The 27,433-nt window shown below is 39.9% G+C and overlaps 1 protein-coding gene across 4 annotated transcripts in view; it reads right to left on the reverse strand.

The window, feature by feature from the left end:
* Positions 1 to 27,433, reverse strand: part of KIZ (kizuna centrosomal protein) — a 194,446-nt gene that overhangs the window by 77,997 nt on the left and 89,016 nt on the right. For all 4 annotated transcript variants that reach the window (XM_073672453.1, XM_073672452.1, XM_073672454.1 and 1 more), the window contains one exon: positions 20,991 to 21,126. In XM_073672453.1, the coding sequence (XP_073528554.1) occupies positions 20,991 to 21,126 (136 nt within the window). The remainder of the gene's footprint in view (positions 1 to 20,990; positions 21,127 to 27,433) is intronic.

The following is a 27,433-nucleotide window of genomic DNA, read 5'->3' on the forward strand; positions in this document are numbered from 1 at the left end:
TCCATGGCACTTTGCCTTTAATCCCTTAATGACCAGAGCATTTTCCGTTTTTGTTTTTTGCTCCCCTTGTTCCCAGAGCGAGAACTTTTTTATTTTTTAGTCAATATGGCCATGTGACTGCTTATTTTTTGCGGGACAAGTTGTACTTTTGAACGACATCACTGATTTTACCATATCATGTACTGGAAAACGGGGAAAAAATTCCAAGTCCGGTGAAATTGCAAAAAAAGTGCAATACTACAGTTGCTTTTTTGTTTTTTTTTACCACTTTCACTGAATGCTAAAACTGACCTGCCATTATTATTCTCCACGTCATTACGAGTTTGTAGACATCAAACATGTATAGGTTATTTTTTTATTTAAGTGTTGAAAAAAAAAAATCCAAAGTTGGCTAGAAAAAATCTGGGGCTGGGGGAGGGCTTATTTTTTGCGCACAGAACTAATATTTTTATTGATACCATTTTGGGGTAGATCCGATGTTTTGATTGCCTGTTATTGCCGCAACCAAAAAAAATTTAATTCTGGCGTTTAGAATTGTTTTATTGTTACGCCGTTTACCGATCGGATTAATTCTTTTTTTATATTGATATATTATATTTATATTGATAGATCGGGTGATTCTGAACACGGCAATACCAAATATGTGTATGTGGGATTTATTTTTTATTGTTGAAAATGAACAAATGAAAGTCAGTCATTGCTTTTCAACCCTGCTTCCACAGAATTAAAAAAAAAATTAAACTCATGAAATAGGCCTGGACAGAAATGATGGTACCACAGAAAATAATGTGACAAAAGGGACATGCTAAATCAAGTTGTGTCCACTAATTAGCATCGCAGGTGTCTACAATCTTGTAATCAGTCAGTGGGCCTGTATATAGGGCTAAAGATACTCAGTGTGCGGTTTGGTGACATGGTGTGTACCACACTCAACATGGACCAGAGGAAGCAAAGGAAAGAGTTGTCTCAGGAGATTAGAAAGAAAATTATAGACAAGCATGTTAAAGGTAAAGGATATAAGATCATCTCCAAGCAGCTTGATGTTCCTGTGACTACAGTTGCACATATTATTCAGAAATTTAAGATCCATGGGACTGTAGCCAACCTCGGTGGACGTTGGCGCAGGAGGAAACTTTATGACAAATCAAAGAGACGGATAATACGAATAGTAACAAAAGAGCCCAGGATAACTTCTAAAGAGATTAAAGGTGAACTTCAAGCTCAAGGAACATCAGTGTCAGATCGCACCATCCGTTGTTGTTTGATCCAAAGTGGACTTCATGGGAGACTACCAAGGAGAACAATATTGTTGAAAAAAAATCATAAAAAAGCCAGATTGGAATTTGCCAAACTACATGTTGACAAGCCACAAAGCTTCAGGGAGAATGTCCTATGGACAGATGAGACAAAAATGCAAGTTTTTGGCAAGGCACATCAGCTCTATGTTCACAGACGGAAAAATGAAGCATATCAAGAAAAGAACACTGTCCCTACTGTGAAACATGGCGGAAGCTCTGTTACGTTCTGGGGCTGCTTTGCTGCATCTGGCACAGGGTGTCTTGAATCTGTGCAAGGTACAATGAAATCTCAAGGCTATCAAGGGATTCTAGAGAGAAATGTGCTGCCCAGTGTCAGAAAGCTTGGTCTCAGTCGCAGGTCATGGGTCTTGCAACAGGATAATGACCCAAAACACACAGTTGCGGGCACATGTCAGCTGTAAGAATTTCTATGCACTGTATGGCCCCTAGGTTATAAAGTTTTAATTGTCTGATTTGAATAATTGTTTACTAATATGATTAATACTTATTGCTTCGATCATATACATATATTCCCTTATCCCTTAAATGGCTAAAATACCCCAAATAAAAAGATATTGTAATAATAAAAAAAAATCTAAAAACAGAAAATATCTAATTCACAGGTCAAATTGCTGCGGTAAGCCTTTAGGATGAGATAAGGTCTGTCAAAACTGTAAGATTGCCATAGTACCTACACATATATATAGTGAATATAAAAAGTTTACACATACACACACACACCCCTGTTAAAATGCCAGATTTGTAGAATGTAAAAAAAATCATAACAAGAAGAATCAATTCAGAACTTTTTCTACCTTTAATGTCATCCGTAATCTGTACAGATCCATAGAGAAACAAACTGAAAACATTTTGAGGAAGGAAATAAAAATGACAAAAATAAAATTATGTGATTGCTTAAGTGTGAAAAAGAATTGATGTTTTTGCAAAATTATTGAGATTAAAACTGAAAGTCATCTTAAGTTAAAAAAAAATCTAGATTTTAAATTTACACAAAAATACGAAGCCCTGTGTAAAATTAGTATACTACCAGAAAATGCCGTGCATCTCAACAAATAGTTATATGCTTCACTGTAGCGTTGTTCCATGTCTGCTGCCTATCATGAAGCTGTCTTGTACTAAAAGATGTCATGCCTCAAGGGAAGAAGTTATAATTGTTGATCTAGGTGACTGTGAAGGCCCAAGGTCTTCCTCAGGGTTATACAAATAATTGTATGTCCTTCTTGACCAGCCAAGAGAAATACACATAAATCAACAAGTCAACACACAGACAACAGTGTATTTCTCTTGGACTATCAAATCTAATTGTCTGGCTTACTAAGATTATAGGCTGTATCGTCACAGTGACTTTTTAGGATAAACTGTCATGTATGGGTACATGAACTATAACAATATTTCAGGCTAATTATATGACGTGTAAAGAGATGATTTCCAGCTGAGAGAAATGGATAATGAGGTAAACTCCAAAGCACACAGTAACAAAATACAAAGCTTACTGAACTCTTGAACATACACAGCCGTCTGAGTTGGCCATAGAGGGCCTAGGGGTGATGATGTTTCAGGAGTATGCCGAGTTATTTGAGAAACTTGGCTTAGACCACAACGAAGGGCAATGGTCGTAATAGAAGAGAGCAGAGCCCCCCCCCGGGCCCTCAAGCCAAGAAAGGTGAGTAACTCACCTTACTTGGCTCAAATCAGGATTCTCTGTAGGGGAAAGAAACTAAAATACAAGCTGACCTGTCCACAGGATGAGAAAAGCAGCTACAGATTTCAGAATGAAACAGATTGAAAAAGTTTTAAAAAAGGTAAAGAAATATAAACATTATTGTTGATGATATGCCAAATTCAAGTTATTGAGAAAAGTGGGCTATTCAGTGTGCCCGGAAAGAACAGGGAAACATTTTTTACATCTATTGTGGTGTAATTTGCTGAGGATTTTTGATGGAGATTCGTCACACATTTTTTTATTCTAAAATAACTAAATACTATGCTACATGCCATATGATGGCTTATCCAAAAAGGCAAAAAATAGGCAGGCTTACCAAAGGGACAGATTTATTACCTTACGACAGAAATTGACTATTTCAGTTTCTGAATGTACTGGCAAAGATTTGTCATATTTTTCTATTCATTTGGCACATTTTACACTTACAAGGTATGGTATATAAAACACAGTGTTGGTAAATCTGTCCAACAAAATTGTTATACATAGCACATATGTTGTAGGCTTGTAATTTTGTGACAGTTACATTTTTAACTCTTCAGGGAACAGCCTAGTTTAGGCTTTGATGAAGCAGATTTTTTTTTTTTTAATTATTATTATTCATCTCTTTATTTATTTTTATATCAACATGGCCATAAGATGGGTTGTTCACGTTCTCTTATTTAGCACTTAAATGAAGGCCACGAGAGATCAAAAATAAGACCAAGAGGGATTTTTTATTATAATTCAAGAACAAATAAGCACATTACAAATGCACATGAGCTTCATTCCTGTTTTGATGGGAATTGTATACTCTTGATAATGAAGCTAACTGCCTTCCATTACACAAAGCTAGTACAACAAGCAACTGCTATAGTGGAATGAATCATTCTTGCTTATTTCTAGACACATTCCACTGTTGTCACGCCGCTTACAAAAGACACCAATACAAGGTTAATTTGCTTCGCTCCAAAGGTCATATTCCAAGGCTACTCTCCTAGTTAGGAAAAGACTCTAAGACTAGTCTATTAAAAAGTGAAGAACACTTTAATAAGCTATTAGAGGACAATGTCAAACTAAAAAATACAAATGAAAGTGAAACCATACAATATCACAATGGGTGGATTAATGTATAAATAGATTAATGGTTCTGAATACCACTCAGCTTTCTTTTAGTACTTTACTGAGGTCTGAATAACATATCTAAATATCTCCATTTGTTCCTTTTTTTGCAAATCATAAAAATTATGTTTCATGCTTTAATAACTATTAAGGACACGACCTTGCTTGGGCCTTCAGGGTATGTCTTCAAGGATTCTTGTATAAAAAATGTTTCTTTTTTTGTGTCAAAATTCACACACAAAAAAAAAATTCCAAAACAAGCCCTATTGCTTTTAATATCAAAAGCACATTGCTGTTCATAACGCATAATTTTTTTAATGTGTATGTAAAAATTAAGACCTTGTGGTCAACAACATGAAGAGGAATTTATGAGGGAACGTCACCCAGTCCTTTTCCCAGGATTGGTGAGGAGTGGTGCAATGTTATACCACCGGACCCCTCTAGTTTTCATTCCAGGTACATTAACAGCTTGTCATTGCATTGATTTGGTCAAGGAACCAGTGGTATGGCCATTTCTCAACTCGTCAACACTAGGCCGCATGTTTCCTTTAATACTGTGAGCAGCCTGTGTGGGCCTAAACGTGCTTCCATCACCTGTAGCTTCTCCGGACTTGTCTCACATCGAGCACATCTGGGACGTCCTTGGTTGGCAATTGCAAAGGGAGCTGCCAACAGGAGAGAAGGAGAAGTTCAAAGAAATCTTCAGAAGCTTACATAAAGCCATCCAGAATTTTGAGACAAATTGAACTGCTTAATCAGAAATAATAAGGGCAGGTAGACTATGGAAATGGAAGACTTCCTTGAAAAAGATCTGAGCCAACTAAGGAGCAGACAGTCCATCAGAAAATGAGACAAGGCCAACTTGTAAAGACTGTCCACCACAACCCAGATAGTCTTAAATTCTCAGCAGGAAGGTCTGTAACAAAGTCAATTTATATTTAGGGCCAGAGTTCTTGAGGAATGGGCAATGATTGTAAGGGATCGAGAGGTGCCGCCTGACAAGAGGACCTGAACTGGGTGCATTGAATACATGTCTCCACTTGGACCACCAAGAAAATTAAGAAAGTAGTTCAGCAATTACTTCAGTTCAGGATGACCGGAGAAAAAAGAAGAGTGTGCCCAAGACGAGACCTTCCAGCGACATTACTGAAAACAAAGAACTGTGCGTTTGAAGGAAGGAACACTGGGTGAGATGCTAAACTGCACAAGAACAGTGGTATTAATACAGAGTTTCTTCACCTGTCTCCCAAACGCTGACAATCACAGCTTGGAAGCTTCTTATACTGATAGGTTAGCTGATGAGCTGTGATTGACAGTGTCTAGGAGGTAGGGGTGAAATGCCATGTCCCCAGAGAAGATTCTAAAGAAACGCCCAGTTGGACTGCAAGCAGAGATTTTTACATATTACCCTCCAAAGGCATCTCATAGGAATATCTCTGTAATTGAGTGCCGAAACACAAAATAGAAAAAAAGTGTAAGGATCGAGGGAGCTCAGGGATTTTTACAAGGTAATTAGCTAATTTTTTTAAGCAAGTGACAGGTCCTCTTTAATATCAGGAGTAGGCAGAACCAAGGCAAAGAAGTGAGTCTTGATAAAGCTAAAAGCTTTTATTGCAGAATTTAGCCAGTTCAATGAATCAGTTTCTCTTTTGACAGATCTAACTCATAAGGGTGCTACTTGAGGGTAGTTCCTGATGCACTGTAAGCAATTATTGGCAAAGTCAACAAAATTCCGAAAAGCAGTAAGACCCATACATTGACCAATTTGGACGATAACGCAATATCAGGCTGTGCTGCAGTAATGAAGAATCCCTAGGACTGAGATGAGTTTAATGTTTTTTTATTTCCGCCAATATATTATGGCTATTTTTAAATTGAAATCAGGATCAATTCATAAGTCTCCAAAGGAAATAAGATATCCTAAATTAAGAGCCCCTAACAATCAAACATTTTTCTAGTTTTGGGTTACAGATAAATCTTCTGCAGTCTGTGTAGAGCAGAAAATATTGTCCAGATGCAAAAGTATCTACCGAATAAGTACATCTCATGCCCCAAAGGGCATGACAAGATACTCGTAGTAGCCATCACAAACATTGATTGCCATTTTATATTTACCTTCCTCTTTGATGCAGATTACATTATAGGCCCCACGAAGAACAACTTTAGTGAAGATATGAGCGGCGTTGATCAGGACGAAGAGTTAAGAGCTGACGGGCAAGGGGTGTCAAACTTAATTGTGATCTTACTTAAACCCCAATAGGCAATGCCTTTTCTAAACGAGTCTGCCCTTCTTCACAAAGGAGAACTTTGCTCTGGCAGAAGATGTAGATTTCTGGATGAATGAAGCCCCTCTCCAATTTCTATTTAATGTAGGTATGTAAAAAAAGAGAAGGACTAGAAAAGTGCTTGATGTGCGAATCTATACTGCCAAGCAGACCTTAATAGGTACAATGTTGCTCACCTGGAATTTCCGAATGCCTAAACACAGAACAGGAAATAGAAGCCAGACAAGAAGTAGTGGCAGTATCGTGCGGGAGCTACCATAGATGGAATGGCACCAGATTAAGGTAAAATGGAAACTTTATTGGAATAAAAGTTTCAGGGACGGTCAGCTCCCTTCCTCAGTTACAATTTAACAGGATGTCAGTCCTGACCTTTATATGATCAAATGATGACGTAAGAATTACAATCAGATGCAATGAAACAAGCATTTAAAAAAACAAACCCTTTTGCATTGTTTGAGGCATTATAAAAAAGAAGCCATGATCTACAGATCCAATGCGATTCTTCACACAAAAAAACAAATGAAAATATTTTTTTTAATTTTATACAGGTGCATCTCACTAAATTAGAATATCATCAAAAAGTTAATTTATTTCAGTTCTTCAATACAAAAAGTAAAACTCATATTATATAGAGTCATTACAAACAGAGTGATCTATTTCAAGTGTTTATTTCTGTTAATGTTGATGATTATGGTTTACAGCCAATGAAAACACAAAAGTCATTATCTCAGTAAATTAGAATACTTTATAACAACAGCTTGAAAAATGTTTTTAAAATCCGAAATGTTGTCCTACTGAAGTGTATGTTCAATAAATGCACTCAATATTTGGTCGGGGCTCCTTTTGCATCATTTACTGCATCAATGTGGTGTGGCATGGAGGCGATCAGCCTGTGGCACTGCTGAGGTGTTATGGAAGCCCAGGTTGCCTTGATAGCAGCCTTCAGCTCATCTGCATTGTTGGGTCTGGTGTCTCTCATCTTCCTCTTGACAATACCCCATAGATTCTCTATGGGGTTAAGGTCAGGCGAGTTTGCTGGCCAATCAAGCACAGTGATACTGTTGTTTGTAAACCAGGTATTGGTACTTTTGGCAGTGTGGACAGGTGCCAAGTCCTGCTGGAGAATGAAATTTCCATCTCCAAAAAGCTTGTCGGCAGAGGGAAGCATGAAGTGCTCTAAAATTTTCTGGTAGACGGCTGCGCTGACTTTGTTCTTGATAAAACACAGTGGACCTACTCCAGCAGATAACATGGCTCCCCAAACCATCACTGATTGTGGAAACTTCACACTAGACCTCAAGCAGCTTGGATTGTGGCCTCTCCACTCTTCTTCCAGACTCTGGGACCTTGATTTCCAAAATGAAAATTGGAACTCTGGGACCTTGTGGAGTGTGTCAATGACTGCCTTCTGGACATCTGTCAAGTCAGCAGTCTTCCCCATCATTGCGGAGCCTACTGAAACAGACCAAGGGACCTTTTAAAATGCTTACGAAGACTTTGTGGGCGTTTTTTGTTAATTATTTTAATTTACTGAGATAATGACTGTGTTTTCTTTGGCTGTAAGCCATAATCGTCAACATTAACAGAAATAAACACTTGAAATAGATCACTCTGTTTGTAATGACTCTATATGAGTTTCACTTTTTGTACTGAAGAACTGAAATAAATTAACTTTTTGATGATATTCTAATTTAGTGAGATGCACCTGTAAGTAAAAATAATCAGATCCAATCAAAGGTGAATAAATGGAGAATAAGAGCATATACAGTACAGACCAAAAGTTTGGACACACCTTCTCATTTAAAGATTTTTCTGTATTTTCATGACTTTGAAAATTGTACATTCACACTGAAGGCATCAAAACTATGAATTAACACATGTGGAATTATATACTTAACAAAAAAGTGTGAAACAACTGAAAATATGTCTTATATTCTGGGTTCTTCAAAGTAGCCACCTTTTGCTTTAATGACTGCTTTGCACACTCTTGGCATTCTCTTGATGAGCTTCAAGAGCTAGTCACCGGAAATGGTTTTCACTTCACAGGTGTGCCCTGTCAGGTTTAATAAGTGGGATTTCTTGCCTTATAAATGGGGTTGGGACCATCAGTTGTGTTGTGCAGAAGTCAGGTGGATACACAGATGATAGTCCTACTGAATAGACTGTTAGAATTTGTATTATGGCAAGAAAAAAGCGGCTAAGTAAAGAAAAACGAGTGGCCATCATTACTTTAAGAAATGAAGGTCAGTCAGTCCGAAAAATTGGGCAAACTTTGAAAGTGTCCCCAAATGCAGTTGCAAAAACCATCAAGCGCTACAAAGAAACTGTCTCACATGAGGACCGTCCCAGGAAAGAAAGACCAAGAGTCACCTCTGCTTCTGAGGATAAGTTTATCCGAGGTTAACAGCAGCTCAGATTAGAGACCAGGTCAATGCCACACAGAGTTCTAGCAGCAGACACATCTCTACAACAACTGTTAAGAGGAGACTTTGTGCAGCAGGCCTTCATGGTAAAATAGCTGCTAGGAAACCACTGCTAAGGACAGGCAACAAGCAGAAGATACATAAAGAAGGTAAAATCCAGTGCCACATGCGATAAATCCTTTTATTCCAAAATTAAAAATCACAACATGTCCCTAGAAGGGGAACAACTGGACGTGTTTCGAGGACACAGCCCCTTATTTGTCAGTATACAAATGAATTAAAAAACAACACATTTATAATAAAAACTGTGACCACCCCTAAACATGTGATAGATTAGTATACAAATTAGGATATTAACTCCTACTTGGACAAGATTATTTTAGTTTTGTTTTTTTTTCTCTTTTCTCCTAAGTTTATATCTGAATATTCTATGAGAATTCGTTGCACGCAAATCTTGTCTAAGTAGGAGTTAATATCCTAATTTGTATACTAATCTATCACACATGTTTAGGGGTGGTCACAGTTTTTATTATAAATGTGTTGTTTTTTAATTCATTTGTATACTGACGAATAAGGGGCTGTGTCCTCGAAACACGTCCAGTTGTTCCCCTTCTAGGGACATGTTGTGATTTTTAATTTCAGAATAAAAGGATTTATCGCATGTGGCACCGGATTTTACCTTCTTTATATATCCTTGCAAGTGTATGCTGGACACTAATCCGCGAGCCTGGGATTCCTGTGAGTATCAGGTGATATGAGCTAATTATCTTTTTTCAGTCAACAAGCAGAAGAGACTTGTTTGGGCTAAAGAACACAAGGAATGGACATTAGACCAGTGGAAATCTGTGCTTTAGTCTGATGAGTCCAAATTTGAGATCTTTGGTTCCAACCACCGTGTCTTTGTGCGACGCAGAAAAGGTGAACGGATGGACTCTACATGCCTGGTTCCCACCGTGAAGCATGGAGGAGGAGGTGTGATGGTGTGGGGGTGCTTTGCTGGTGACATTGTTGGGGATTTATTCAAAATTGAAGGCATACTGAACCAGCATGGCTACCACAGCATCTTGCAGCGGCATGCTATTCCATCCGGTTTGCGTTTAGTTGGACCATCATTTATTTTTCAACAGGACAATGACCCCAAACACACCTCCTGGCTGTGTAAGGGCTATTTGACCAAGAGGGAGAGTGATGGGGTACTACGCCAGATGACCTGGCCTCCACAGTCACCAGACCTGAACCCAATCGAGATGGTTTGGGATGAGCTGGACCGCAGAGTGAAGGCAAAAGGATCAACAAGTGCTAAGCATCTCTGGGAACTCCTTCAAGATTGTTGGAAGACATATTTCCGGTGACTACCTCTTGAAGCTCATCAAGAGAATGCCAAGAGTGTGCAAAGCAGTCATCAAAGCAAGAGGTGGCTACTTTGAAGAACCTAGAATATAAGACATATTTTCAGTTGTTTCACACTTTTTTGTTAAGTATATAATTCCACATGTGTTAATTCATAGTTTTGATGCCTTCAGTGTGAATGTACGATTTTCATAGTCATGAAAATACAGAAAAATCTTTAAATGAAAAGGTGTGTCCAAACTTTTGGTCTGTACTGTATATATTTATTTATATTAGCAGCCCGAGTTCCGAAACAAATACGTTTCAGAAGCTAGAAAAGTGTGCTCTACATAATAAAAACTAACTCAAATTACCCATGTCTATTTACTTTCAGCCTTTTTACACGATAAACAACAAAGTTGTCATCTTACCCCCCAGTGCAGCCTTCCCTTCCCTTCTGGTCTTGCAGGGGTTAATGCAATGACTTTGGAAAGTTCTGCACCTTCTTCTGCTTCCTTCATTAAGGGCAGAGGAGGCAGTTTTGTTTGCAGATTTTTTGGGGGGAATTTGGGGCAAAGGTAAAATATATGCACATGAAATCCTAATTCCCAGCAGAGGATGAAGGTGGAGGAGTCTCGCAGACGTGGACGGCGGGGCAGGTAGAGACACCTGGGGAAGGCAAAGGTCACCCTGGGGGCAGCAGGTCTGAAGCAACAAATGGTGCCTGCTGCGATTCTCCGTGTCCCCAGTGGCCGGCACAGAGGGCGCCGGTCATCTGCTGACCACCTACCCAACTCTCAACGCTGCAGCAGACCCCGGCAGAGGAGCCGCACGCACCTCCAGCATCCATGTGGCCACGATCTTCCTCATGTAGGCCAGGATCTTCTATTGCACATACTTGAAGTAGCTGGTGGAGGGGCAGCCTGTCTCCTCCGCCTGCACCATGGCCCGCAGCACCCGCTCAATCAGGAGGTTCCAGTCCACATGGGCCTGTAAATCGTGTCCACCTCACAGCACAGCAGCCCCATGCCTGTCCTGAGCCGCTGCCACAGAGTGTGACTGAGCCCCTTCCTGCAGGAGCCTCTGCCCAGGATCACAGAGAAAAGGGAATGAGAGAAAGAGGAGCAGGGACCTGGCCGAGCTTAAACATGGCCCAGATCCTCCTCCTTCTCAACAATGATGATGAAGCCGGGGAAGGGCAAGAGACAGAGAAGACAGACCGTCTTACTACATAAGAGCTCAATGTTGAGTTGAGTCCGAGAAAAACATCAGCTGTAAAACTTCAGGCAGATCGCGTGGAAATCTCTCTGTATGCTGCCCCTCTGGCCAACTGAAGTATTGCAGTGTATTTTTTTCTCAGACTTACCTCAACATTAAGCTCTTTATGTAGTAAGATATGTTAGAAAGTCACCTAGCAGCAATAGTTTAAATATATAATTAATAACATTCTATAATGTGTTCTCTACACTTTCATTGAGTCCCTCCATTACCAACATCGACAATTTGAAAATCCAGAACAACTCTCTGTTAATTGGAAACGATCAGGATATTTTTCAGATATTTGCTCCAATATTGTTAGCCGTAAACTGTTGGGATTTTTTTGGTGTTCAATCAAAAATTGTCTTGACAGACTATGCTTAAGCACCCCGTTCCATATATTGTACCTGTGATTATTGATTTTGTTGTGGAACTTGTTGGCTAGCATGGCCCACAAATTGGAGGTTGCAACTACAGTGGGGAAAATAAGTATTTGATTCACTGCCAATTTTGCAAGTTTTCCATCTACAAAGAATGGAGGGGTCTGTAATTTTTATAGTAGGTAGAGTTCAACTGTGAGACTATGCTGTTTAAGCAGCCACTCCTTAGTACCCCTGGCTGTGTGTGAGACTATCAATTGCACCTGTTTGAACTCGTTACCTGTATAAAATACACCTGTCCACACGCTCAATCAATCACACTCTAACCTCTCCACCATGGCCAAGACCAAAGAGCTGTCTAAGGACACCAGCGACAAAATTGTAGGCCTGCACAAGGCTGGGATGGGCTACAGGACAATAGGCAAGCAGATTGGTGAGAAATCATCAACTGTTGGTACAATTATTAGAAAATACAAAGAAACACAAGATGACTGTCAATCTTCCTCGGTCTGGGGCTCCATGCAAGATCTCACCTCGTGGGGTAAGGGTGATTCTGAGAAAGGTCAGGAATCAGCCCAGAACTACATGGAGGACCTGGTCAATGATCTGACGAGAGCTGGGACCACAGTCTCAAACATTACCGTTAGTAACGCACTACGCCGTCATGGATTAAAACCCTACAGGGCACACAAGTCGCCCAGCTCACGCCAGAATATGTCCAGGCCCATTTGAAGTTTGCCAATGTCCATCTGGATATTCCAGAGGAGTCATGGGAGAAGGTCATGTGGTCAGATGAGACAAAAATAGCACTTTTTGATATCAACTCCACTCGCAGTGTTTGGAGGAAGAAGGATGAGTACAACCCCAAGAACACCATCCCAACAGTGAAGCATGGTGGGGGAAACATTATACTTTGGGACAGGATGACTGCACCGTATTGAAGGGAGGATGGATGGGGTCATGTATCGCGGTATTTTGGCCAACAACATCCTTCCCTCAGTAAGAGCATTGAAGATGGATCGTGGCTGAGTCTTCAAGTATGACAATGACACGAAACACACAGCCAGGGGTACTAAGGAGTGGCTACTTAAACAGCATTTCAAGGTCCTGGAGTGGTCTTCAGACCAGAATCAAGGTTACCCAGCGACAGCACCGAAACCTGAAAGATCTGGAGAAGATCTGTATGGAGAAGTGAGCCAAAATCCCTGCTGTAGTATGAAAACTTGGTCGAGAACTACAGGAAACATCTGACCTCTGTAATTGCCAACAAAGGTTTCTGTACCAAATATTAAGTTCTGTTTTTCTATTATATCAAATACTTATTTCATGCAATAAAATGCTAATTAATTATGTAAAAAATCATACAATGTGATATTCTAACAAGTAGACCACAGAGAATGTACTAAAAAAATGAAATTGGCTGATATGAAAAGTCTCTGCGGTGATTCTTGATTGGAAAGGTTTACAGCCATGTTTCACCATTGCACAACATTGGCATTTAGAAACCCAACACCGATAGGTCCCCGTTAGTTATAGAAAGAGGAATAACTGCTCTTGTTTCTTATTTAATGTTTTAATACGGCTGGGTGTAATATGATTTTTAAAACTCCTATTTCACCCAAAAATAATATTAGGTGTTCTAGATAGATTATCAGATAAAATTGAATAATTTCTAAAAATAAGGCAATATTTATTTAACCCCTTTCTAACGTCGGGCTTAATAATACGTATCTGCGCCCTGGGCCTATTGGACCAGATACGTACTATTACGCCCTGGCGATTGCGCCCGTACACAGGCAGTGATCACCACCGGATGTCAGCTGATTCTAACAGCTGACACCTGTTACTATGTGCCAGGAGAGGAGCCGCACCGTTCCCGGCACATTAATTCCGGAAATGCTGCGATCGAAGTCGATCGCAGCATTTCCGGGGCAAGCAGAGGTAAGAGCGCCCCTCTTACCTTGGATTGGCGACGCCATGCTGTGAGTACGGGGTCTCAATTGTTGCCATGGTGGCCCGATGTTGTCATGACGACATCCGGGTCACCAGGCATCAGGAAGTTAGGTAGATCGTGCTCCATGCACGTTTTACCTAACTTGTGTCTGCAGGGCTGACAGCCTGCATAGCATAGGGATGCTGCTGCATTTCTATGCTGTGCAAGTGATCAGCATGCAAAAAATGAAAGTCCCATAGTGGGACAAAGTATAAAAGTAAAAAATGTGTCAGAAAGTGGAAAGAAAAAAAAAAGAAAAAATAATCCAAAAAAGTAAAAATATACTGTAACCATAAAAAATATTATTATGAAAAAAACAAAATAAAAACAATAAAAAGTACACATATTTGGTATCACCGCGTCCAGAACAACCTGACCTATAAAACTGCCCAACTAGTTAACCCCTTTAGTGAACACTGTAAAAAAATAAAAATAAAAAGCAAAACGAAGCAAAAAACTATGCTTTATCATCATACCGCCAAACAAAAAATGGAATAAAATGCGATCAAAAAGACAAATATAAATAAAAATGGTACCGCTGAAAACGTCATCGTGCCACAAAAAACAAGCCGCCATACAGCTCCATCAGCCGAAAAATGAAAAAGTTAAAACTCTCAGAATAAAGAGATACAAAAAAAATCTTTTTTCTATATAATAGTTTTTATTGTGTAAAAGTGGCAAAACATAAAGAAAGATATAAATGTAGTATCGCTGTAAACATACTGACCTGAAGAATAAAGCTGCCTTATCAATTTTACCACAACCGGAATAGCATAAAAAAACAAAAAAATTCCTGAATTGTTGGTTTTTGTTTATTCTGCCTCCCAAAAATCAAAACAGAAAGCAATCAAAAAACGTCATTTGCCCAAAAATGGTACCAATAAAAACGTCACCTCGTCCCGCAAAAAACAAGCCCTTATATGACTATCAGCCGAAATATGGAAAAATGATTGCAAAAACTAGTCTTTACAAAAAAAAAGCATCTTTTAATGTGTGACAGCTCCCAAATATAAAAACCCGATATGGATCTGGTATCGCTGTAATCGCATCGACCCGAAGAATAAAGTCGTCTAATCACTTATACCGCACAAGGAACGAAGTAAAAAATAAACTCTAGGGTTGGTGTTGTGCTAGAGTTGGGAGTTTTTCAAAAGTGAAGAAAAAAAATGATGACAATATGGCGACTAGTGTTGAGCGCAAGTGCTCACTACTTGAGTGTGCATCGGGTATGCACGGAGTATCGCATGTGCTCGAGTGACATGCTCGAGTCCCCGCCCCGCGTGTTTCGCGGCTATTATACAGCCAAAAAATCCTTACAGGGATTGCCTGCCATGCAGGAGGGATCCCCACGTTTCTCTTTTGGGCGTCTTAACAACCATGAAACATGCGGGCGGGGACTCGAGCATGTCACTTGAGCACCCGCAATACATGGTGCATACCCGAGTACCCGATGCAAACTCAAGTAGCGAGCACTTGCGCTCAAGACTAATGACAACTTAAAATTTGATAACATCAGGTCATCATATTGAAAGTGTCTTAACTCTGGGTTCAAAATGTTCACTATACCCCTTGATAAAATCCTTGAGGGGTCTAGTTTCCAAAATGGGGTCACTTGTGGGGGATTTCCACTGTTTAGGCGCATCAGGGGCTCTCCAAATGCGACATGGCGTCGGCTCTCGATTCCAGCCAATAGTGCGTTCAAAAAGTCACACAGTGACACTTCTGAACCCTGACGGGCGCCCAAACAGTGGTTTTCCACACATATGGGATATTGGCATGCTCAGGGGAAATTGCACAACAAATTTTTGGGTCCATTTTTTCCTGTTACTGTTGCAAAAAAAAATAATAATTTGGGTCTAAAGTAACATTTTTGTGAAAAAAGTTAAAAGTTCACTTTTTTTTCCACATTCCATTAATTCCTGTGAAGCGCCTAAAAGGTTAATAAACTTCTTGAATGTGGTTTTAAGCACCTTGAGGGGTGCAGTTTTTAGAATGGTGTCACTTTTGGGTATTTTCTGTCATAAAGGCCCCTCAAAGTCACTTCAAATGTGATATGGTCCCAAAAAAGTGGTTTTGCAAATTTTGTTGGAGAAATGAGAAATTGCTGGTCAATTTTTAACCCTTATAACTTCCTAACAAAAGAAAAATTTTGGTTCCAAAATTGTGCTGATGTAAAGTAGAAATGTGGGAAATGTTATTTATTAACTATTTTGTGTGACATATCTCTCTGATTTAAGGGCATTAAAATTAAAATTTTGAAAATTGCAACATTTTTGCCAAATTTCCCATTTTTTCACAAATAAACATAATTCATATTGAAGAAATTTTACCACCATATTATCATTAAGTACAATATGTCACGAAAAAACAATCTCAGAATCAATGGGATCCGTTGAAGCATTTCAGAGTTAGTACATGGGTCATGGGTCTTCCAGCAGGACAATGACCCCAAACATACTTCAAGAAGCACAAATAAATGGATGGAAACAAAACGCTGGAGAGTTCTGAAATGGCCAGCAAAGAGTCCAGAGCTAAATCCCATTGAACATCTGTGGAGAGATCTTAAAATTGTTGTTGGGAGATGGCGCTCTTCAAATATGAGAGACCTGGAGCAGTTTGCAAAAGAAGAAGTCCAAAATTCCAGTTAAGAGGTGTAAGAAGCTTGTTGATGGTTATAGGAAGCGAATGTTTGCAGTTATTTATTCCAAAGGGTGTGCAACCAAGTATTAAGTTGAGGGGGACAACAATTTTGTCTGGCCCATTTTTGGGGTTTTGTGTGAAATTATGTTCAAAAAGCCTGGAACAATAACCAGAATAGCAGAGTAGTCAAAGAGGAGTGGAATTGATGCAGCAGAGTATGCAGTAGTGGTATATGGTAGCGGCAGGGATGAGGTGGATTCACAAAGTCATAGGTTAGGGTGGACACATGGACCCAAAGCATTGATACAGCATGCTGGAGTACACATGAAACAGTGTGAACTTGGGCACACTGGGTGCCACAGATTCAGGAGGGCAAACGAAGATGGAAACGGTTAAGCCCCCATCACACTAAGAGAGATCGCTAGCGAGATCGCTGCTGAGTCACAAGTTTTGTGACGCAACAGCGACCTCAGTAGCGATCTCGCTACGTTTGACACTTAGCAGCGACCAGGCCCCTGCTGTGAGATCGCTGGTCGTGTCGGAATGGTCTGGACATTTCTTTGATCGTTGAGGCTCCGCTGGGTAGCATGCATCGCTGTGTTTGACACCTTACCAACGACCTTGTTGACGACTCAGACACAGAAACACATAGGCGTTATACAGATCGTTACGGGTCACTGCATCGTTGGGAAGATCTGACTGTTTGACATCTCACCAGCGACCACATAGCGACGCAGCAACGATCCCTGACAAGTCGTATCGTTGTCGGGATCGCTGTAGCGTCGCTTAGTGTGACGGGGCCTTTAGTCTAAGAAAGGACATAGAGGAACCGCAGGGCAAGGATGAACATACAACACGAACAGAGTCCAATAACATTTTGCGATGCTAACTCCAGCTGATGGTTTAACCAGGAGATAGTAAAAACTGAGTTAACCAGCAGGTCTGAGGGTATGCAGGAATCACAGTAGTTTTGCAAAGATGAAAGTACAATAAAAGGATGGTGGAGCACTCCAAACAGCAAAAGAACACATAGTCTCAATCACTGGCATACACAAAGAGAAGAGGGCCCTGATATTTCAAGATATGGGCCCTGATATTTCAAGATATGGGCCCTTTGTGGCCATCAGCTCATGATAATGCACAATTCCACCTGCTTTGGAGTTGGAAATGGGCCCCCTTACCTCTTGGGCCCTTGCACAGGTTACACCAATGGTATTGTCCATCCTTGGTCTCAATACTAAAACATAGGTGTGTGTCAAACTGGGCTTTAAGAGGCCTAGCATTATGTCACCGAGACATAATGAGATAACTTGGAAATCTAACGTGGAGCACAAAAAAGGGTGGAGGCTATAAGAGAAGAGAGATGAGCCAGGCCTAGCCAAAACAAGTGCTTAATAATATTCCTCTTTTAGGGCCCCTCACAGAAGAGTCAGTAATTAAAGAAAGAGGATACTTAACATGAAATCTCTTGAGCAATATTGGAGCATTGATGTACTTTTTGGGCACACAGCATCTCACCAACTACTTAATAATCAGACGGTATCCACCACTTGAGACGAGTTTGAATGACCTAGGAGGATCATGTCATAGGAGTGTCAGGTAGCTGAGGTAACCTGATGCGCAGTAAGGCTATGTGGCCACGATGCAGAAATGCTCAGGATTTTTTCCTGAGCGTTTCTGCATCTCCCTGGCAGAAAAAAAACGCATGCGGATTGTACATGCGGATTGTACATGCGTTTTTCCTGCCAGGGATATGTGGATGTGAAGCGTTCTTCACTTGCATTTCCGCATGCGGGTTGACAAGCGCTTTCCAAGCGATTTTAGCATCACTTGGAAAGTGCTTGACAACTTGGTCACACTATATAAATCCATGCAAACAGCATGGATTTATATAGTGAGACCCGAGAGAATGTAAAAAAATAAATATATACTTACCCTCCGATGGCCCGCGCTGTCTTATTTCGCTCGGTCCCGGCTGCCGGCAGCGGTAGAGTGAAGGACCAGCCGACGTCAGCGTCACGTGACCCGTCACATGACTCTGACGTCAGCGCAGGTCCTTCATTCCATCGCGAAGTGCCGGGAAGCAAGGAGGAGCGCAGCGCGGGCCGCCAGAAGATAAGTATATATTTATTTTTTATTTTATTCATTTTTACAGCTTTTTTAATGGTACCTGGGTGTGGATGAGACTCTCCTCTCCTCTACACCCGGGTACCATCCGCACATTAGAACGCGCCAATTATGCAAGCACAGATGCAGTCTTGCGCAATTGGCGCGTTCTAATGCAAGTCAATGGCGGCGAAAACGCAGCACTTCCGCAAAATAATTGGTAGTGCTGCATTTTTTTCCGCAATGATAATCCGCAGCGGAAGTTTCCGCAGCATGTGCACAGCACATGCAGATTATCATTGGGGGACATGGCAGGCCTTCTACCATGCATTTTTTAAGCGTTTCTGCAGCGTTTTTGCCGCTGCGGAAACGCTTAAAAAACGCATCGTGGGCACACAGCCTAAAGGAGGTAGCATCAGTTGGAGAATGGACACAATGCAATACTCGGAACTGGAATTTGGACAGGTGAGCAACAATAACTTTACAATAAGTACAAAATGAGCGAATTGTGTTGTTAAAAGGGTATTCCCATCTCCAATATTCTATTCCAATATGTAGTAAGTGTAATAATAATAATATTATCAAATATCTCCAATTAGAAATGGTGTATAGTTTTTCTGATTCAATATGTCTCTTTCCTCATGTGCAAGCATTGCAGGACCTTAGGTATTCATGGTTACGACCAGTGATATAGTGACAGTTAGCTACTTGCTATTGGTTGTAACCATGGATACCTAAGGTCCTGCAATGCCTGCACATGACGAAAGACACATAGAGAATCAGAAAAACTATACTACATTTTTAATTGGAGGCATTTGCTAATGTTATTATTATTATTATTATATTATTATTATTACACTTACTACATACTGGGATTGGATCTTTGAGATGGGAACACCCCTTTAAGTTAAAAAAATTGCTGTATCCTTAGAAAAGACTGTACAGCAAATGATCAGAGCAGCCCTGTCCACACTGCCAAATTCAGAATGCTATAACTAGTACCCATCTTATACACATAGTGTATTCATGTAAGTGGCGGGGAAATATACAGTGGCTTGAGAAAGTGGTGACTCATTGGCATTTTCTTGTTTTGCTACCTCACAACCCGGAATTCCACTGGGGTTTTTTTTAGGGTTTGCATCGGTTCATGTAAAGAACATGCCTAAACCTGTGAACATTTGGTTTTCTTTTTATTGTGAAGCAAACAACAAATAGGACAATATAACTGAAAACTTTAGTGTGCAAAACTAGTACTTTGTAGAGCCCCGTTTACGACAATTACAGCTGCAAGTCACTTTGATTAAGTCTCTATGAGCTTTCCACAACTTGCCACTTGGATTTTTGCCCATTCCTCAAGGCAAAACTGCTCCAGCTCCTTCAAGTTAGATGGTTTCCTCTGGTGAACAGCAATCTTCCAGTCTGACCACAGATTCTCAATTGGATTAAGGTCTGGGCTTTGACTAGGCCATTCCAAAACACGTTTCCCCTTAAACAACTCGAGTGTTGCTTTAGCAGTATGCTTTGGGTCATTGTCTTGTTGGAAGGTGATCCTCTGACCCAGTCTCAAATCACTGACAGACTAAAAAAGGTTTTACTCAAGAATACCCCTGTATTTCGCACCATTCATCTTCCCCTTGACTCGGTCCACTTTCCCTCTCCCTGCTGCTGAAAAACATCCCCACAGAATGATGCTGCCACCACCATGTTTCACTGTGGGGATTGTGTTCTTGGGGTGATGATCTGTGTTGGTTTGGCATCAGACATAGTGTTTAACTTGGTGGCCAAAAAGTTCAATTTTGGTCTCATCTGACCACAGCAACTTTGTGGTGTTGTTTGTTTAGTGGTACCTCTTGCTTAATGGTGTTACAGCCTCTATGGCCTTTCTGAAAAGATGTGTATATACTGACAGACCATGTGACACTTAGATTGCACACAGGTGGACTTCCTTTCACCAAGGATGTGCCTTATGAAGGTAATTGCTTGCACCAGAAATTTTTAGGGGCTTCATCGCAAAAGGGGTGAATACATATGCACATGACAATTTTTAGTTACTTGATCCCATAAATTAAATGTATGCCTATAATTTTCTCACTTCACTAACTCAGACCTTAGTGCTGATGTATCACACAAATCGTATTACAAAAATATTTAAACACAGGTTGTAATGTAACAAAATAGGTAAAAAGTCAAAAGGGTTGGAGGGGGTGAATACTTTTGCAAGCCACTGTACATTTCGTAATTTCATAGGTGAGGGCGTAGACATCATCTTTACAAAGGCAGATTTTTGCAGTCTTATTTCATGTTATTTTTCCCAATGTGTTCCAAAAACGTGCTGTGAGAAAAATAGTTAAACATGGAAGACTTCTCTCCTCACAAAAAGTGTTGCAACTTGTCAAAATAACAAGGCACATTGATTATCAGAATAGGCATCTCCTACCTGCTGAGATTTCATTTCATCATGCAGCATCAATACAGTGGAAAAACCTGCTGATACACCGCCTTTCAAAATCCCACGTTCTTTCAAGAAAGCTATATGGCCAAGCAGATGCTCCTGCAATGATGTTGAGATTTTCCTGTAAGGAAAAAAACATTTTTTTAAAAAAAAAAAGTAAGATCTCTATCTTGTGTATTTCTACAATAACGTATGAGCCATCTAAATTAAAAATCTGATTTATTTTGGTGTCTTTTGGAGTTGAAAAAAAATTAAATGTGTTGACGTTGTTGTCTCCTGTCTCTCATGTAGCTTCTGTCAGTCAAGATTTTCAGTATTTTGTACTCGAATATTCTATCATCTATATTCAGGAGCATTAGCGCTTTGGTGTACTCGGTAATCTGAATCAAGTAACAAACCCATTCACGCAATGACAAATTAACAAAGTGCCCTCTTTGTAAAAATAAATAAATAAATAAAAATACAATAGGGCATATTTATTAATATTGTCTAGTTCTTAGACAGTCGATCATAAATCACAGCACACTTCACTAGAGCTCCTATGCAATTAGGAATAGTCTCCATTAACAAATAATTACAATTGATGAAAAAGCAGGTAGCACGCCAATTTATGTCACAAAAAGTCAAAAACTTTGCCTCTCACAAGCTTTATTTACACCGGTCAATGGAAAGCAGGTATTCACAAAATAGGCACATACAATAGAGTGATCTACAGTTGTGCTTAAAAGTTTACATACCCCGGCAGAATTTTTCCTTTCTTGGACTTGTTTCAGAGAATATGATTGATAACAATAAAACGTTTTCTCCACTCATGGTTATTGATTGGCTGAAGCCATTTACTGTCAAACTACTGTTTTTTTCTCTTTTTAAATCTTAATGACAACCAAAAATATCCAAATGACCCTGATCAAAAGTTCACATACCCCAGTTCTTAATACCGTGTATTGTCCCCTCTAACATCAATGACAGCTTGAAGTCTTTTGTGGTGGTTGTTGATGAGGTTCTTTAACTGCTCAGATGGTAAAGCTGCCCATTCTTCTTGGCAAAAGCCTCCAGTTCCTGTAAATTCCTGGGCTGTCTTGAGATCTCCCCATTGATCTCTCAATGATATTGAGGTCAGGAGACTGAGATGGCCACTCCAGAACCTTCACTTTGTTCTGCTGTAGCCAATGACAGGTCGACTTGGCCTTGTGTTTTGGATCGTTGTCATGTTGGAATGTCCAAGTACGTCCCATGCGCAGTTTCCGGGCTGATTAGTGCAAATTTGCCTCCAGTATTTGCTGATAACGTGCTGCATTCATCTTTCCTTCAACTTTTACCAAGTTTCCTGTGCCTTTGTAGCTCACACATCCCCAAAACATCAGCGATCCACCTCCGTGCTTTACTGTAGGAATGGTGTTCCTTTCATCATAGGCCTTGTTGACCTCTCTCCAAATGTAACATTTATGGTTGTGGCCAAAAAGTTTAAATTTGGTCTCATCACTCCAAATGACCTTGTTCCTGAAGTTTTGATGCTCGTCTCTGTGCTGTTTGGCATATTGTAGGCGAGATACTTTGTGGCATTTGCGCAGTAATGGCTTTCTTCAGGCTACTCGACCATGCAGCCCATTTTTCTTCAAGTGCCTACTTATTGTACATCTTGAAACAGCCACACCGCTAGTTTTCAGAGAGTCCTGAATTCCAGCTGATGTTATTTGTGGGTTTTTCCTGGTAGTTGTGGCTGAAATTTTTGTTGGTCTACCTGACCGTGGTTTGGTTTTTACAGAGCCCCTGATTTTCCATTTGTTAATCAAAGTTTGAACACTGCCGACTGACATTATCAATTCCTTGGATATTTTTTTGTATCCCTTTCCTGTGTTATACAGTTCAATTACCTTTTCCCGTAGATCCGTTGACAATTCTTTTGCTTTCCCCATGACTCACAATCCAGAAACGTCAGTGGCTGGATGAAACATGCAAGAGTTTGTCTGGATCCCAGAAACTCACTTTGCTTGTAATCAGTGTGTGTGCATAAAAGCTAACAGGTCACAGGTGAGGATGTTATCTTTAGTAGCCATTCAAACCCATCTATGTCAAATTCTGTGCATGTTAATCAGGACAAAATCGCCAGGGTATGTGAACTTTTGATCAGGGTCATTTGGATGTTTTTGGTTGTCATTAAGATTTAAAAAGAGAAAACACAGTAGTTTGACAATAAATAGCTTCACCCAACCAATAACCATGAGTGGAGAAAAAGTTTTTATGTTATCATTCATATTCTCTGAAAGAAGGCCAAAAAAAATTCGGCAGCGGTATGTAAACTTTTAAGCACAACTGTATATACAATACTAGATTGCTAAGTATGTGGATGTTAATCTACCAAGTTTTTGCTTTTAAAGGGGGCTTTCACTCATAGGTAATTACATACATAATGGCGAACCACATTTACATCCATTCTATTACTTATTCTGTTGTGTTTCTATACATATTAAAGGGGTTGTCTGGCCTTAGAGTGACTGCAGGCTTGTAGCCTATGCGACTGCAGACTTGTGAAACCTTACATCAGGTGCATTGTGCGCTGTTAGGATTCTCCGGTGTCGGGAGCGGGCGGTCATGTGACCACAAGTATGCGATTTGCATACTTCAGTCCACATTCCAGCTAGATTTATCGGACGTCGCTTAATACATTAGCGTTGAACGAGGCCGAGCATGTCTAGTCGTCAGTAACCGCATGTATGCAAATCACATACTTTCGATGACGCAACTACCACTCCAGGGCGGCATTGGAAAATCCTCATAGTGTGCAGTGCGCGCAACGCGAGAATTCACAATATGTAGTCACATAGAGTGACTGCAGATGTGTAGCCTCAGGTCATACAACCCTTTTAAGAGATGGATAAAAAATTTGATCTAATGAATTCAAATTTGATACAATGCATAACAAATTCATGTAAAAATTGTTAAGATTCGCTGAAACCAGTCAATTGACAAAATTTGCATGGAGAGCTCCTTTGACTGCATGTTTACTTCACAGCAAAACCTTCCAAATGCAAGCACCACACCTCAAATCAACTCCAGGCCTTTTATCTGCTTAATTGAGAATGACATAACAAAGGGATGGCCCACACCTGTCCATGAAATAGCCTTGGAGTCAATTGTCCAATTACTTTTGGTCCCTTTAAAAACAGGGTGGCACATGTTAAGGAGCTGAAACTCCTAAACCCTTCATCCAATTTTAATGTGGATACCCTCAAATGAAAGCTGAAAGTCTGAACTTCAACTGCATCTGAATTGTTTTGTTTAAAATTCATTGTGGTAATGTCTAGAGCCAAAATTAGAAAAATGTTGTCTCTGTCCAAATATATGTGGACCTAACTGTAGCACAGTCAATCAGAAAAGACTAGCATAGCTTGTATAAAAGCAGAAGCAAGAAATGTAGCAGCCATTTTATGATGAATCTGGATAGTGAGAAAACGTAACATTTCATAGCTAGCTTAACTACAGAGACGGGGAGAAAAAACATAAAAAGGGAAGAAACTGTCCAGATAGTGTGTAATAGCACAGCAGTAATTGATTAGTCTGAAGAACTGGCTACTGGTCTGTGTTAAAGCACTTGAAAGGGGTAATTGGAAGCTTTGCAGTGCATTGGATTCACTGTAAATGGAATTTCCTGCCAAAATTTGGCGAATTTGAATTTCAAAAGATTTGCTCTAATAGGTATGGTTGATCAGAATAGAAGCTCCTTTTAGTGCAATTTGCTGTTATACAATCAATCAGAGGTTTTCCTATGGTATAGGCATATTATCCATGAGATGTTTTAGGATTTGCATAAATTAATATATTCCAAGGTAAAAAAAACAAACAAAAACAAAACAAGAGCCTGGTAGATTAATAACCACACCTGAACCACTGTACATACTAATTTGCAAATGCTCGCTTTCCAGTGACAAGTGTGAACAAGGCTTTGGAGAGCCAAAACATTTTCTTCAAATTGTTTTTATTAATTTATAAACAGAGGGGTTCCAATACACACATAAGGAAGACCCAAAACATTTTCAACTTCTTGTGGCACATATTGGCGACATTTATCTAAACTTAGTTTTCATAAATACGCTCCGACTATAGAGAACAAGAAAAGACTGCGTTCACATGTGTTCAGGGCAACGATCTGGGTTTGCTGGAAGCTGTAGTTCTGTAACAGCTTGGGGCTACAGATCAGGGACCACTGATCTAAAATACATTCAGTCCACTAATTAACAAATAGAATTAATCAAAATTAAATTTTTTAATTATAGAAAAAAAAATTGTTCCTTTTAATTTGGGGGTTTTCCACTTTAAATTCAGACCAGAACACAGTGTTCAATAATACATACCCAGAAAAGGAAGAAGCTACATTAACTGGATAATACATTCTTTGTGACACACAATGACAGAGAAAGATAATAAATAGGCATTGTATCTGCAAATGTTATAAGACAAAACTATGAAACCTTGAGTGACGATCCCCAACCATTGTACCGAATGTACAACTAAGGGTAAGGGAAGACTATTATTCATTCCATGATTGTTTCTGGCTCTTTCTACACTGCATTCAGTTGGATCATTGTATTATCACCCCTGAGCCTGACACTACTGAACCATGTGCAATCCTTCCCAATCTACTCATTTCAAAAGGTTTTATCCGCACACATGTACAAATGAAAAAAAAAATTGTCAAAAGAATACGGTTCATGTATATCATTATCTCACAACAACAAAAGCAACTATTTGTCCTGTTCACATAAAACCAATTTCGTAACAATAGAGGCTAAATAGTAGCATTATTTATTAGTAAAGATCTGACCTGACGCTTTAGAATTCACGGTATTTAAAGATTATGATGACACTCAAGCTCACTGATCTAATGGATGGTGCACACAATACCATGCTTGTCATATTGCTTTAAGCCAATAAAAGTAAATGCTTAAATCAGGAAATTACATTATATAAATTGGGAATTTTTTTTTTATCACATAAGTTTTTAAAAATAAGTTGGTTCTGTTCTTTACTAGTAGATTTTGTTGTTTTAAATACTAAAAAAAAATATTAATAATAATAATCTTCAGCCATTTCTGTTTTCACACTTGCCAGTAGAGAAAACACAATTTGATGTTCCCGTTTTCTGTAGCTCTCTTGTCAGCTTTGCTGCAAAGCCCGGGACAAGGTGATCTCATTACCATGATCTCCAATTTTTGGAAGTCCCATGCAAATCATTTTAGTGAATCTTGTATGCTCAGCCACATCTCCACTGATGTCAGCGCACGTCAAGGCACCATTTTTTACATTAACGAGAGTCCCAGTGGTGGAGCCCACATTTATGATACATTAGGAAGACAAAATTCTTGGGACACCTACACAATACATCATTAGAAGCTTTTAGGACATCCCATTCTAAATACCTGGGCATGAGTATGGAATCGTCCCTCTTTCCTTTGCAGCTAAACAGCTTCCACTCTTCTGAGAAGGCTTTTAACAAGATTCTGGAGTGTGTCTGAACTTTGTCGATTCACCCAGAAAAGCATTTGTGAAGTGTTCAGTGAGGTTGAGGGCACGGCTCTGTATGTGCCAGTTAAGTTCTTCCACACCAAACCGTCTATGCACCTTGCAAAGGCGCATAGAGGTTGCACTCAGCTCCTTTATGCCGCAACACATGCTCTTTCTCTGAACCACGAGTGCATATCTGATGAAGGTCGGTGAGACCGCAACGTCATTTGTATTCGTCTATACACAGTTCAATTGAATAAATTGCACCATAAACGTATTATTTTGAGTGCCAGATTTATTTTTGAATTGTTCGGAGGATTGGGAACCCTATCCGTGCACCTAAAAGTTGGTGGCGTGCCGTACTTCCTTCATTGTATTTCACAGCAGACAATTTGATAATTTGTCTTGGTACGTGCTAGGATTAAAGATTTCCCCTCACTGTGACTAAGCAGCCTAGGCCAATCACTGAAAATGTTCCTTTACAGTTGGCACATTGCTGTCAGGCACATTGGTTCATTACAGCACTGGCTGCAGAATGACTTAAATAATAGAACACAGAGAAGCAGGAGAAGTTGTTAGTTGCTACTAGGGATGAGCAGACCCGTGGAAGTCCGGGTTCTGGTAGCCATCCCAAACTTTATTCCAAAGTTCAGTTCGGGTACCAAAACTTGAACCAGAACCCAAAACCCATTGAAAACAATCGGGACCAGAATTTCTGGGATTAGTCCGTGTTTGGCGTTTAGCACCGGACATTAACTGTCTGGTACGAACCCAGAACTCGCCGCTATGTGACCGCCAGTCGCAGAAGACAGCTTTGCTTCTGCAGCTTAGGAGAAGCATAGGGAAACTGATTATAGTCAGATACAGCGATCCAACCATCTCCAGAACGGTACAAGCATTGAGAGCCTGCAACGTGCATGCGTTTC

This window comes from Phyllobates terribilis, unplaced genomic scaffold (assembly GCF_046119375.1).
Source record: "Phyllobates terribilis strain yellow unplaced genomic scaffold, ASM4611937v1 Scaffold_3__8_contigs__length_932513732, whole genome shotgun sequence".
NCBI lineage: Eukaryota > Metazoa > Chordata > Amphibia > Anura > Dendrobatidae > Phyllobates > Phyllobates terribilis.